Source organism: Octodon degus, unplaced genomic scaffold (assembly GCF_000260255.1).
Source record: "Octodon degus isolate 3935 unplaced genomic scaffold, OctDeg1.0 scaffold00093, whole genome shotgun sequence".
NCBI lineage: Eukaryota > Metazoa > Chordata > Mammalia > Rodentia > Octodontidae > Octodon > Octodon degus.
The window spans coordinates 2,538,771-2,552,685 of NW_004524669.1; the positions used below are offsets into that span (position 1 = coordinate 2,538,771).

General features: G+C 39.4%; 1 protein-coding gene and 1 pseudogene across 1 annotated transcript in view; one reads left to right on the forward strand and one right to left on the reverse strand.

Annotated features, from left to right (window-relative positions):
• Positions 1-12,465, reverse strand: part of Fam186a (family with sequence similarity 186 member A) — a 72,018-nt gene extending 59,553 nt beyond the window's left edge. The window contains exon 1 of the mRNA XM_012516131.2: positions 12,198-12,465. Coding sequence (XP_012371585.1) covers positions 12,198-12,389 — 192 coding nt within the window. The 5' untranslated portion in view covers positions 12,390-12,465. The remainder of the gene's footprint in view (positions 1-12,197) is intronic.
• On the forward strand, positions 1,595-2,913 carry LOC105743036 (annotated as a pseudogene).
• Positions 12,466-13,915: the final 1,450 nt, after the last annotated feature.

The window sequence follows — 13,915 nt, forward strand, 5'->3', positions numbered from 1 at the left end:
TATATATATATATTTTGTTTTGTTTTGTTTTTGTCTTTTTGAGATAGGGTCTTGCTAGGCAATTCAGGCTGGCCTTGAGCTTACTTTGTAGCCCAGGCTTGTCTCAAACTTGAAACGATCCTCCTGCCTCAGTCTCCCCAAGTGCTGGGATTACAGGAATGCACCACCATGCCCAGCCTATATTTTGTTTTTTGGGGTCTTGCTATGTAGCTCAGGTTGGCCTCCAATTTATGGCAATCTTCCTCCCTCAGCCTCCTAAGTCCCGGGCTTACAGGAAGGTGCCACCATGTCCAGCTATTTATGATTTTAAAGAAAAGTAAAATAATAAAAGTTGTGAGGATGTGGAAACTAAAACTTTTTGCTACTGATAATGTAAAGTTAGTCAGGCATGGTGGTGCATACCTATAACTCCGGCACGCAGAAGGCTGAGGCAGGAGGATCATGGTGAATTTGAGTCCAGCCTCAGCTACAAAGTGAGCTTAAGTCCAGCTTGGAATGCATAGAAAGACCCTGTCTCTAAAAAAAAAAAAAAAAAAATCTAAAAAAATACAGCCACTATAGAAAACAGCATGACAGCAGCATTACCAAATGACCTACTAATTCCTGTTCTGGGTTTATAAAAAATTGCAAGTAGGAACTTAACAGATGTTTTTTGCCTATTTTTGTAGCAACATTACTCAACAGCCAAAAATTGGAAGTAATGCAAGTGCTCACCAATAGATAAATGAAGAAACAAAAATCTAGTAAATACACATAATGGAATACTAGTCAACCCTAGCCCTTGGAGCATAAGACTAATTTTGTCATCAAGCTGCATAAATGTGGGTCTGTCAGACTCATGTTTATTCTTTAAAGTTTTTCTGGGGGCCTGCCCCTTAGCTCAGTTCTTTAAGTGGCTGCTTCAACAAAGCAGTCAGGCTCAGGTTGCTGTGGTTTGATCCCCACAACTCAAGCCAGCCAAACCTGCCCTGAAGGCTTCGGAGCAATAAATAAATAAAGTATTTCTATTAGTGATTTATTAATTTTAATTTTATCAATTTCATTATATTAAGCAATGAGTACTTAACAAAATAAAATCACACAAAGTATTGAATTTTTAATATTTAATGAGTGTTTATAATAAAAGCATCAAAATTTCAACCTTAACTGGGTTTTCACATACAAAGTCTAAAAAAGAACATCAGTAATAAATTCCCACATAAACTACAATGAGAATACCAATAGCTCTCTACAAAAAAACTTTACTTCAATTATCACACCCATGGCAGTCTGCACACATGACAACAGCATGTTCCATACACATGTATCAATGACACTGGAAGCACACGTCTTTTGCTTTCCTGGCCTTTTTGCAGCACATACTTGACATCTCAGTGGCCTTGCTATTTTGTCAGGAGTGTCTTATATTATACAGTGTGTAGTTAACGGGAACATAAACTAACAATAAGATAAATTGTGAAATTCTTAATATGTATTGTACATTTAGAAGCGATATCAACATTTTTCACACGTGCTTCCAGTGGCGCCAGAGTTTTGAGCTGCACACTTTGCAACAGCGTCCCCGTCCTCTGTGTGTGGTCTGGAGTGCTGGAACATGACAACTGTTCTCTCTGCGGAGGAGCTAGGCTCCTTGAAGCGACCTACAGAACTTGGCCAAGAATTTGGGCCTCCGGGCTAACTTGAGGGCAAACAAGCTCTTAAAGGCTTTGAAAACCCACCTTAAACAGGAAGCACAAAAAGAAAATAAGAATCAGGGTGAAAGTCAAGCTTTCGCATCCTCTGGTGATGAGACTGAGGTACAGATTAACAGCGGGGAACAAGCCACGAAGGAGTGGGTAGACCACATCACCAAAACAAGGAGGCTGTGTAAGACGGTCCCTAGGGAACCTGTCTCCCAGCAGGATCATTCTGAGGTAAGCCTGAGTCATTTCACCGAACTACAGAATCAAGACCAGGAAAACTGGGATTTTGGAACTACTGGAAAAATCCGTTCTGTATCAGACAAGAGCCTTGGAGATGAGCATACAGTTTCCTTAGGAAAAGATAATGAAGATTCAAAGGAACCTTCAGAAAAACATTCTCCCTATACAGATGGATTTTCCATACTTGGGAACAGGAAAAGAACTGCAGTCACTACTCCAAACTTTAAAAAGCTCCATGAGGCTCATTTTAAGGAAATGGAGTCCATTGATGAATATATTAAGAGAAGAAAGAAACACCACTCCTCTCATGAAATGAAGAAGCAGTCCAGCAGTGAGCGAGGGGTAACGACACCCACGCCTCCAGGAAGCCTCTCCGCAGCTTGCACTCCCGCCAGCCAGCAGCGCTCACAAGGCCAGGCCCAAGGCCCGCCAGGAGGAGCGCTATGAGTCTAAAAGGGTCAGCTAAGCACTCTGTTCTCTCAGCGACGAAAATGAACGTCAGATTTTCAGCTGCAACTAAAGATAATGAGCATAAGCGTTCACTGACCAAGACTCCAGCCAGAAAGTCTCCACATGTCACCATGGCTGGGAACATGGCGAAAAGGCTAGACTGTGTTCGGGACACCCACGTTAAAGACCACAAAGGGGAAATCTGCTGCTACTGTTATTACTCCATTCAAGTTGACAACTGTGGGAATGCAGACTCCTGTCTCCAATAAGAAACCAGTATTTGATCTCAAAGCAAGTTTGTCTCATCCCCTGAACTATGAGCCACATAAAGGAAAGTTGAAACCATGGGGGCAATCTAAAGAAAATGATTCTCTGAATGAATGTGTGAGCAGAGTAAGTTTCCATAAGAAAACTTACAAACAACCTCCTATCCAGACCAGGGAAGAGCAACAGAAGAAACACAAGCAAGAACGGAAGGAGAAGAAAGCCAAGGTTCTGGGAGCTCGCAGGGGCCTTATTATGGTTAAAGATAAATGATTTTTAACTCCTGTAAATATTAATTCATTCTGAATTTGCTTTCCTTGTATAAATATTTCTACACTGTCCTTTTTTTCTACAGATAACTTTTGTTCATTATCTATGTAGTGTGAGTACTTCAGGTCCACAGCTCTGGAAGTTATAAACATCTTAAAGCTCATAAATTCTGTAGAATGGCTTTAAGTGTTTGTATAGCTCAATTTTCTGATGAGACCCATCCCAGATTCTTAACCTAGATCTGTTTGCTGGTGCTAATATTAACAGACTGGTGGTCCTGGTCCAGCTCAGAGCATCTACCCGAGGGCAGTGAGCTGCACTACAAGCTTCAATAGAATCTGAACAATGTTAAGTGAGTAGGGAAAGCTGGGATAGGAAGACCCCTCCCTCAGCCCACACAGAAGCTACTAAGCTTAATGAGCTGGCCCCATGGTTTGGTGATAAATCAGTATTGTGTCTATGGGAAAAATGTTTTGTTTAGTATATAAGTGTCTGTTTCTTTGTCATTGCCATTTGTTACTTGCTATGTTATTAATAAAAATCTACAACTGAAAAAAAATTTTTTTTTCACATTAGCTGTGTACTTACCTACACAGCCTAAAAGACAGTGTCAGAAATAGGTTCCTATGTGAACTTGGACCGGCCAGATAGCTCAGGCGATTCAAGCACCTGCGTAGGCAGACGCAGGGACTGGGCTCGATCCCTGTACCACGTGGTGCCAGAGCTGCAACTGAGACTGGGCGTGGTGGCACGCGCCTGTAATCCCAATGCTTGGGAGACTGAAAACAGGAGGATCACTATGATTCCGACCTGTGTAGTGAGACCCTGGAGACCCTGTACTAAATACATTAAAAAAAAATAGATTCCTATATGAACTAGAATGAAAATATCAGTAGCACTCTACCACAGAAATAAGCTTTGTTTCACACCCAAGGCAGTCTTCACACATGACGACTGTTATGTTCCACAGACATGTCTGGCTTACAGTGACAGCAAGTATGTTTAGCTTTCCTTTCCTATATTACAGGGCACTCTTGTCACCTCTCTTTTCCTGTTTTGTCAGGAGCTTCCTACTATATTGTACAATACGCACTGAGCAGGAAATAAGATGTCAATAAAATGCAGTATCAAATATGCAATCAATGCTTAGAACAGACATCAACATTTCCACAGCAGCTGTTTACTTACTTACAGAACCTTAAAGATAGCATCAAAAATAAAAACCTACTGCTTGCCTGGCAAGCACAAGGGCCTGAGTTCAATCCCCGGTTCCGCAAAAAAAAATTAAAAAATAAAAAATAAAAACCTATATGAACTACAGTGTAAACACAAACAGAAGTCTACCACGGAATAAACTTTGTTTCTATTGTCACACTCAAGACACTCTTCACACGTGACAACTCATGTTTCATACACAAGCGGCGCTTACACTGATAGCACATATCTTCTGTTTTCCTGTATTTTCTTGTAGACCACAGTTGACATCTTTCTTGTTTTCTTGTTGTCACAGTGTTTGTGATACTGCTTATCTTCCTGTTCACCTGTCAGCTTGCCAGTGTGCTCCACGATTCTTTTGCGTAGTTCCCTGGGCAGAAGCATTTCATTTTTTCTCTGCTGTAAATAAGCTCTTATGAACTCCATGCTCAATCCTCTAAGAAAATTTCTCTGTGGTATTTTGCACTTGTTATTTTCTTTGTAAACTTTCAAACTATTTATGCCACATATATTTAGGATGGAGTCAAACAAGCAGTACTTGTTTGCTTGCTCTCTGTCTCTCTGTCTCTGTCTCTGTTTCTGTCTCTGTCTCTGTCTCTGTCTCTGTCCCTCTCCCTCTCCCTCTCCTCTCCTCTTCTCTCTCTCTTCTCTCCTCTGTCTTCTCTCTTCCCTCTTTTCTCCTCTCTCTCTCTCTCTCTCTCTCTCTCTCTCTCTCTCTCTCTGCCTCTGCCTCTGCCTCTGCCTCTGCCTCTGCCTCTGCCTCTGCCTCTCTGTCTCTCTCTCTTTCATGGTACCAGGAATCAAATTCATGACCTTGTACTTTCCAGGCAGGCACTGTGCTGCTGAACTATATCTCTAGGCTGTGATATATCTTTCAGAAATCCAAAGACTGCACTACATAATTCTCTGTTTTGAAATTGCAACCTTCATAGGAATTTCTGCTTTGTTCCTGCATACAGTTTCTGTGCTGGTCAACTTGTGCTCTGTTATCAAATGTAACATCAATTGGAAACAGGTAAATCAACTGTCAAATGTTACATTGCAATTAGTTTGGGAGATGGGAGCAACAAGTCTGCTCACAACATCATTTGGTTTATTACTATATGAATAAGGACCTGATGGCAGAGTCCTAGGATAAATGTCTAAACTGAAAGGAAAAAATAATAAGTCCTCACATCTTCAAAGTTCTAATTTTTTATCTGTTTTGTTCTATCACTCTTCCTTAAGTCTTTTACATTCTTCAGTCATCATGAGAAATCTCTGCTAAGTACAGCAGACCTATGAACACTTTCAGTTCAGTTAGTGAGGTGTCACAGTAAATACATATTTTAACATGGCTACTGGTGCATACAGAACATTTTACTAAAGCCATGGTTTTATGTTGAGCTGTAGGGGACTCAGGTCAACAATTTCTGACATTGCCAGTGAAGCAGAAGCCCCAATACTATTATGGACTACTGGACTCTTTTAGAATATTTTGCTGAGTTAACTCATCTATAATATTCAAATAATGGAACTGAAAAAAAAGGGGATACAGATGAATGTCCATTTTGTATGTGTGTTCAAAATGGTTAGGATAGATATATAGTTACATTCTCTTAATGAATAGAGGGATTTGTTCTAATAGAGTCATGTCCGCATCTTGAGAGCTTGTTTGGAGGTTCTAGCAGGGGGTCGCAGCTACTCGTATACCCATGACCAAGGAATGGTCCTCCTCTATTGGGGGTGGTCGTCCTCTTCGACCGAGTGCGCAGCTTTGGGAGGGACGCACATGGATCATTGAGGGAGGAAGGGGACACCTGCCTAGCCAGCCAGATCAGCCGAATCAACCCTGGCGATCAATAGGGTGACAGATGTCACAGCCAGATTGCCCTCACATCCTCATGTCTGCATCTTGTACAGCAAATAACCACTAGGAAGAATGTATGCAATGTGTTAATTATTGAAAGTGTCCTACCAATTTGGTTTGAAACTGTCCTATCACTATTTGTTCATCAATAAAATTATGGGGAAAAATGAAGAAATGCAAAAAAATATATAAATAAATAAATTAGTTCCCCTGGGGGAAAAATAAATTTTATTGTGAACTACCACTTAGACATGTATAATTACATGTTTTTATAAAACTATTAAAAAAAATAAAGAACATTTTACTTTCATTTTAGCCTTTGTGTATTTCACAGCATCTTCTAGCATTGCATCTGTTACAATTTTCAACCCTGAATGACAGTCCTGGCATTCTGTCTTAAATGTTTTACTCCGGCCAAGACCTTCACTATAGCTGGGTGTGGTAGCACAGGCCTATACTCAGGAGGCTGAGGCAGGAGGGTCATTGTGAGTTTGAGACTGGCCTGGGCTATAAAGTGAGTTCAAGGCCAGCCTGAACTGCATAGCAACACCCTATCTCAAAAAGACCAAAACAAAAAAAAGAAAGAAAAAAAAGATCCTCACTATGTTTTCAGACCTAGTTCTAACTTTAGATTCTTCCATTTGGTTGTATGGCCATATTGCAACAGTTTGAATAGTCAAATATCTACTCATATTGCTGTTTTCTTCATTGTCTGAGTCAAGTAGGTTTGTAGTCCCTGTGTTTGGATCAGCCGACTCTTGCTCCATTTCACTGTCACAGGAACTTAGGCTCACATGGCAAACATCAAAGTCACATACCACTCTTCTGGTATGAAATCATGTATTTTACCATAATGGATTGTCTTCATCTACATATGAGTAATCTGATGATTCACTTTTGATATCCTCTAAAACTTGTGAATCTGATTTTTCATGTGCCATTTTACTGAATTGGGCTATTTCTACCAGAAAAATGAAAAGAAAACTTTTTCTTTGCTTTTCACAAATCCTGGAGTGGTGTGGGTCTATTGGACCCTCTGTGATGCTTGGGTAAACATATATGAAACTAATTATAGTGGAGCACAAAAGTGAGTCCAAATCCTGTTTTGACACTTTTGAACATGTGAACGCTCCTTGGTGTTTGCTGTACTAAGTGGTAAACATATAGTCTCCTGTATCCTTCACAGAAAGGTACTGAGTTGCATAACCAGCTACTATTACAATGGAGTAAAAATTTATAATAGAAATATAAGGGATGGGCCCAATGAACCCAGTCTTTCATCCTAAATGAGCAGAAATATATATATATATATATGTATATATATATATTTAGGGGAGGTTTATTTTTTGTTTTTGGTGCCAAGGACTGAATACTTGCTAGGCAAGCATTCTACCCCTGAGCCAAAGCCCCAGGCCCTCTTTTTTTAAAAATGCATTTTATACAGGGTCTCACTACGCAGCTCGGACTTAGTGATCCTCTTGTTTTCAGCCTCCCCAGTGCTGGGATTACAGGCATGCAACACCATGCCTGGACTCGGTTGCTGGCTCAGTTAGTCCAGGTGCAGGGCCAGAACAGCATACAGTGCCAGGGAAGGAACCCTTGTCCTTGCACTTGCCTAAGCAGACACTTAATCAGCTGAGCCATCTTGACAGTCACTGAAAGAGCAGAAATTTTCCAAAAAAAAAAAGAGCAGAAATTCTGACATCGTGTAACCAGGTGAACTCTGAAAACATTCTAAGTAACATAAAACAATCACAAAAGGACAGGTTTATCATTATAAAAAAAACTTTTTAGAGATAAAAATTAAACCCTAATTGTCAAGAATGAGAAGAAGTAAATGGGGAATTCCTGTTTTTTGTTTTGTTTTGCATTGGTTTGTTTGAGATAAGGTCTCCTTTGTAGCCCAGGATGGGCTCAAACTTGTGATCCTCCTGCTTCAGCTTGCTAAGTGCTGGTATTACAGGTGTGCACCACCATGCCTGGCTGAATGTTACAGTTTTTTTTTTTTTAATCATTTATTTATCTATTGGTTTGGTACAGGGTCTTGCTACACAGCTCAGACTCAGTGATCCTCCTGTCTCAGCCTCTCTAGCACTGGGATTACAGGCAGGGTGTGCCCAGGGCGGGGCTGGGATGGCATGTGGTACCAGGGATTGAATCTAGGTCCTTGTGCTCGCCAGGAATGTGCTTAGACCAAGGAGCTATCTCCGCAGCTCCCTGAATGTTGCTGTTTAATGGGTGAGAATTTTCATAAAATATTAAAAAGTTCTAGAATTGGATAACCATGATAATTACACCACTTAATCCCAGATAAATGTACATTTTTAAATGGTTAAAATGGCAAATTTTATGTTACATATGCTTTACCACAGTTAAAGAAAAAAAAAAGCACCAGAGCTTTTTTTGAAAGGCTGAGGTAGGAGAATCATTTGAGCCAAAAGCTCAGGGGAGGCCAGCGTGGACAACATAGAGACCTGGTCTCAAAAATAATTAGTTACAGTAAGTCTTCAATTTATAAACATTTGAGTTGTGAGCTTGCATTATGAATATTCATAGGTGCAGACACATCTCAGGAGTAGCTCAGAAGTCTGTGAGATGTCATCACAGTTGTGCGGCTGTGAGCTTATGTACAGTGCGACAGTCTAGAGTAGTAGAGGTCTTACTCTGAGCCGTGGATGTCCAGAAGCAAAAGGAAAAGCAGTGGTGATGTGGAAGGGCCTGCTGGGAAGCACCGAGCAGTGTACACTGTCTACTTGTGTCCAGGCTCACTTGTGCATTTCAGACTTACCAACGACTCTGACTTAGGAACATTCTTCCAGAATGAAACTCATTTATAAGTCAAACTTGTTATAATTAGTTTAAAACATACATTTATTTATTTATTTATTTATTTACTGGCCAGCTTGGCTAAGCTTGCCTAACCAGGCACTTTAGACCACTGAGCTATCTTGCTGGCCCCAATTTAAAACATTTAAAAGTTAGGATAACTACAAAAGAATGAAATTTTGATAATGCTACAACCTAGATAAACATTCATGAGATTATCCTGAATAAAATAATCTAGACACAAAACAACATTTTTAAAATGCTATGCTGGAAATTGAACCCAGGGACTCAGATAAAACCAAGCAAGTTTTATGCCTCTGAGCTACATCCTCAACTCAAAAACCAAATGTTATGTGATTCTATTTAAATGAGGTATCTGGAATAGTCAAATTCACAGAGACTGTAGAACAAAGGTTACTAGAGGCTAAGAGAGTCGCTGTCTAATGAATATAACATTTGGGATGATAAGTTCTGAAAATAGCCCTAAGCAAGTGGAGAAACGCGCCAAAGTGTCTGTGCATACACAACCTTGTAAATGTACCTAATACCACTGAACTGGATGATTAAAAAGTTAAAGTGGTCAATTTTAAATATATATTGTATTACAATAACATTTAAAACTCAATCATTGCCTTTTTAAAGCAAAAACAATTGGAAAGCAATAAATATTAAGAGGGTTTTTTTAGAATTTTGGGGTTTTTTTTTGTTTTTTGTCTTTTGTCTTTTTGAGACAGAGCTTCCCTGTGTAGTTGAGGCTGGCCTTAAACTCACTTTGTAACCCAGGCTGGGCCTCAAACATGTAGTGATCCTCTGGCCTTAGCCTCTGGAGGGCTAGTTTATAGGCATACACCAACACACCTGGCTAAATATTGAGTTTATGACATGAAGAAATATGCAGACACCACAAAGGGAGGAAAAAAAAGGTAGAAAATTGCTGTAAGATTCATATACTGTACATGATATATATTATAAAATGTATAATATTTTATAAATATAAAAATATATATGCCCTAAAACAAGCTAGGCTCGGTGGCACAATGCCTGTAGTCTCAACTACTCCAGATAGTGAAATAAGAGGATTCCAAGTTCAAGTCTTGCCTGGGAAATTTAGCAAGATTCTGTCTCAAAATAAAAAAGGATTTTGGCTGGTCATGGTGGTACAGGTCTGCAGTCTCAATACTTTGGAGACTGAGGCAGGAAAGGCCAGGCTGGGGTACACAGTGAGTTCAAGTCCAACCCAAACTATATTGTGAGAGCCGGTTTCACAAAAAAGAAAAACAAAAAGAAAGAAAAAAGAGAGGCATGAGGTGGGGAGGGAGGGAGTTTTGAAGTTTTGATGTAGCTCAGTGGTAGAGCACACTTTAGTTTGATTCCCATTTTTTAAAGCCAACGAAACCCCCTAAAATAGTAGCCATGCCTCATGGCACATGCCTGTAATTCAGGCTACTCAGGAGGCCGAGAGAGTTGGATTGAAAGTTTGAGCCTAACCTGAACTACATAGCAAGGTCCTATTTCAAAAGTAAGAAGAGCTGGACGTGGTGGCACATACTTATAATCCCAGCACTCTTGGAGGTGGGGCAGGAAGATTACAAATTCCAGCCCTGCTTTGGCAATTTAGGAATTCAGCAAGATCCTGTCTCAAAATAAAAACTAAAAAAGGCTGGGGACATAGGTCAGTGTGAAAGCCCTGGGTTCAATCCTCCGTACCGCAACAGGAAATTAAAAAATGCTGGGGATGTAGCTCAGTGATAGAATACAATGTTCAGGGTCCTGTGTCCAAGCCTCAGTACCAGAAAAGAAAGAAAGAAAGAAAGAAAGAAAGAAAGAAAGAAAGAAAGAAAGAAAGAAAGAAAGAAAGAAAGAGAGAGAAAATTTACCTACCACATAACTTAGTCCAAACCGAGATATTTACCTAAGAGAAATGAAAGCATATGTCCATGTAGTGACTGGTACACAATGTCCAGAGCAGCTTTATTTGTAATAACTCCAAGCTAGAAATAGCTCAAAAGCCATGTCATGGAAAAATACACAGCAATAAAAAAGAATTAATTAATCATACCTTTAAGAATGTGGGTAAATTTCATAATAATGTGAAGTGAAAAAAGCCAGAAGGAGCCAGGTGTAGTGGTGCACGCTTATAATCCTAGCACTTGGAAGGCTGAGGCAGGAAGATCGCCACAAATTAGAGGCCAGCCTGGGCTACATAGTGAATCGAAGTCCAGTCTGGACTACACAGTAAGACTTTGTCTCAAAAAAAAAAAAAAAGCCAGAAAGAAGTAATATGTTTCCACTTTTATAAAATTCTCTTTTGTTGTTGTTATTTTTGGCAGTTCTGGGGATTAAACCTGAGATCTTTGTACTAAACTCTATCTCCAGCCCCTTTTATTTTTTGAGACAGAAATTTGGGGGGATGATGGGTAAATTCATGATATTGACTGTAGTGAAAGATTCATCAGTGTTTGCATTAAAAAAACTTGAATACACACTTAAAACACTTTAAATGTATTTATTGCATGTCAGGTGTCTTAATAAAGCTATTAAAAGCAAACACAGTTATCATGGCTGGAATAATACCAAAACTGTACCAACATTTTTTTTCTTTTTCTATCTTTTTTTGTATTTTGTTATTTTAGGTCAAGGTTTCATTATATAGTTTAAGGCATTCTTGAGCTCCCTATGCAGCTCTAGTGGCCTTGAATTTAAAATCCTTCTGTCTCAGTTTTCAGAGTGAGGGATTATAGGCAGAAAACCACCATGTCTAGCTGATTTACTTCTTAAATGGTTTGATCAATTCTGATATGAAGAGATTAATATCAGGGCTGGCCAAATAGCTGAGTGGATTAAAGCGCCTGCAAGCAGACACAGGGGCCAAGGTTTTGATCCCTTGGCCTGCAGTGCTGGCCTCGCCCCCCAGGGCGTGTTGAGACAGCAGTTGAGATTGGGCGTGGTGCCACACACCTGTAATCCCAGCACTTGGGAGGCTGTAAACAGGAGAACCACTATAGAGTCTGATCTAGTAGTGAGACCCTGAACACCCTGTAGACCCTTTCCTAAAATACAGGGAGAAAAAAGAGATTAATGTCAAATAGGAGGGTGGGGGAGAATAAAAAAAAAAAATCAAATAGGAGTTCAGTATTTGCAATTAGGTCAAATTACCATTTGAATTCAAAGCTATTTCAATACAGTTAAATAACATGAACATAACATGAATTCTTAAAAAAAAAAGAGAAAAAAAAACTTGGGCCAGGCATGGTGGCACACACCCACGAGAATCACTGTGAGTTCAATCAAGGCCAGCGTGGGCTATGTAGTGAGTTCAAGGCCAGTGAGAACTTGTCTCAAAAAACAAAGCAAAACAAAACAAAATCTTGCAATCTGTAAACTTCTGGTTCATGACTTACCTCTCTGGCTCGAAGAAGCTGTGCTTGCTCAATCCGAGAGATGACTGCCTGCACAGAGAACGGGATTTCAAGCCTGGGGACCACTGGAAGATCGAGAGCAGTTCTGGACCATCCTTTTGTGCTTCGGGAATTCTCAACCTCTTTTTCTGATTCAGAGTCATTGCCTATATCGTTTCGCTTCTTGGAAAACATTTTGAGTGATTTTCTTTTACTTCTTTTTTGCAGAATATAGGCAAATGCTAACAAGAGTGTCCATTAGGAAGCTAGAAGGCTGCTTCCAGAGGTTGTGTCTTACTCTCTTACCAGCTGCTCGCTAGCCATGGTGTTCTAGTCCTGCTGATGTCATAACAGATCTGTTGTGACATTTTCATGGACTCATATTTCAAGAGTGCTTAACATATGCAGCGAGTGAAGCATTCTATGTGCCGTGATGGTAGAAGGGTGAAAGGGGGTGGGAGGGTTGGAAACAATAGGCAACAGGAATGTGAAAAGAAATAGAAGAAAGAACCCCTGCTTATGTGAACTTAAAACATAAGTATAGCATTCAAGATCCATTGTATCAAATGTAATTCTTAATTCCTCTTTCCAGGGTTTTCTTAAATAATTTAAAGCTTGTAATGTTAAAATGTTAAGTTGTCCCTTCACTTTTCCTGCACATTAGTAACTTGGAAGGTATTTAGATAAATATTACCATCTTTGCACTACCTATTTACGCTTTTTTTTGAAGGAATCTGATGGAAGAAGGCTTTAAAATTTGATACATGGCTCAAAAAATTTAAAGAAATGCTAGAAGTCTCTCTCTACTTGACTGTGCTGGGCTCACTGCGGAGATGATGAAAAGATTTAGGAGGAGGAAGAATTAAAGGACAGGATAGTTTCTTGGCTGTGTAGCTTTTTTAATTTTAAAAATATGGAACTGCCTGGCAAGCATGGGATCGTGAGTTTGATTTCCAGTACCATCCCCTAAAAAAAAGAAAAAGCCAGATGTGATGGCACATGCCTAGAATTTCAGCACTTGGGAAGCTGAGGCAGGAGGATTACTGAGTTTAAGGCCAGCTGGGGATACACAAGACCCTGTCTCAAAAAGCAAAACAAAACAAAATATACAGAAAGTAATAGTGTATAACAAACAGCTATGTATTCATCTAGAATTAGTAAATGGTAATATTTGTCACATTTGCTTTAGAAAATTTGCTAGTTTTTTCTTTTAGTTTCTTTTAATTTTGCTTCATAAAAGAAACATTAGAGATACAGTTGACATAGCCTTTGTTATCCTCCCTAAATTCCTTCCTTTTCTTCTATCCCATTCCAGAAATATGGTGATTATAAATTTGAATTATCTGTGCCTAGTTTATTTTCATAGTTTCACTGCAATTATATGTATTTATAAATGGGGGTTGGGGACGGCGCAGCGGTAGAACACTTGCCTGGCAAGCTGGAAGCCCTGGGTTCTGTCCTCGGCACCAAAAAAAATAAAATAAAATAAAAATAAATAAATAAACATAAATGATAGTGTGGGTATATGTATTTCTAAATGATATATTGCACTATATGGCATCATTTTAAAGCTTTAAAATATTATACAAATTGTGAGTGTATAACAATTTTTTTTACAAAAACTTTGTCCATTGAGCTTTAGGGTTTTTTTGAGACAGGGTCTTGCTTTGTAGTGCATAGCTTTCAAACTTTGTATAAGTTGTAAATGTACATATATATAT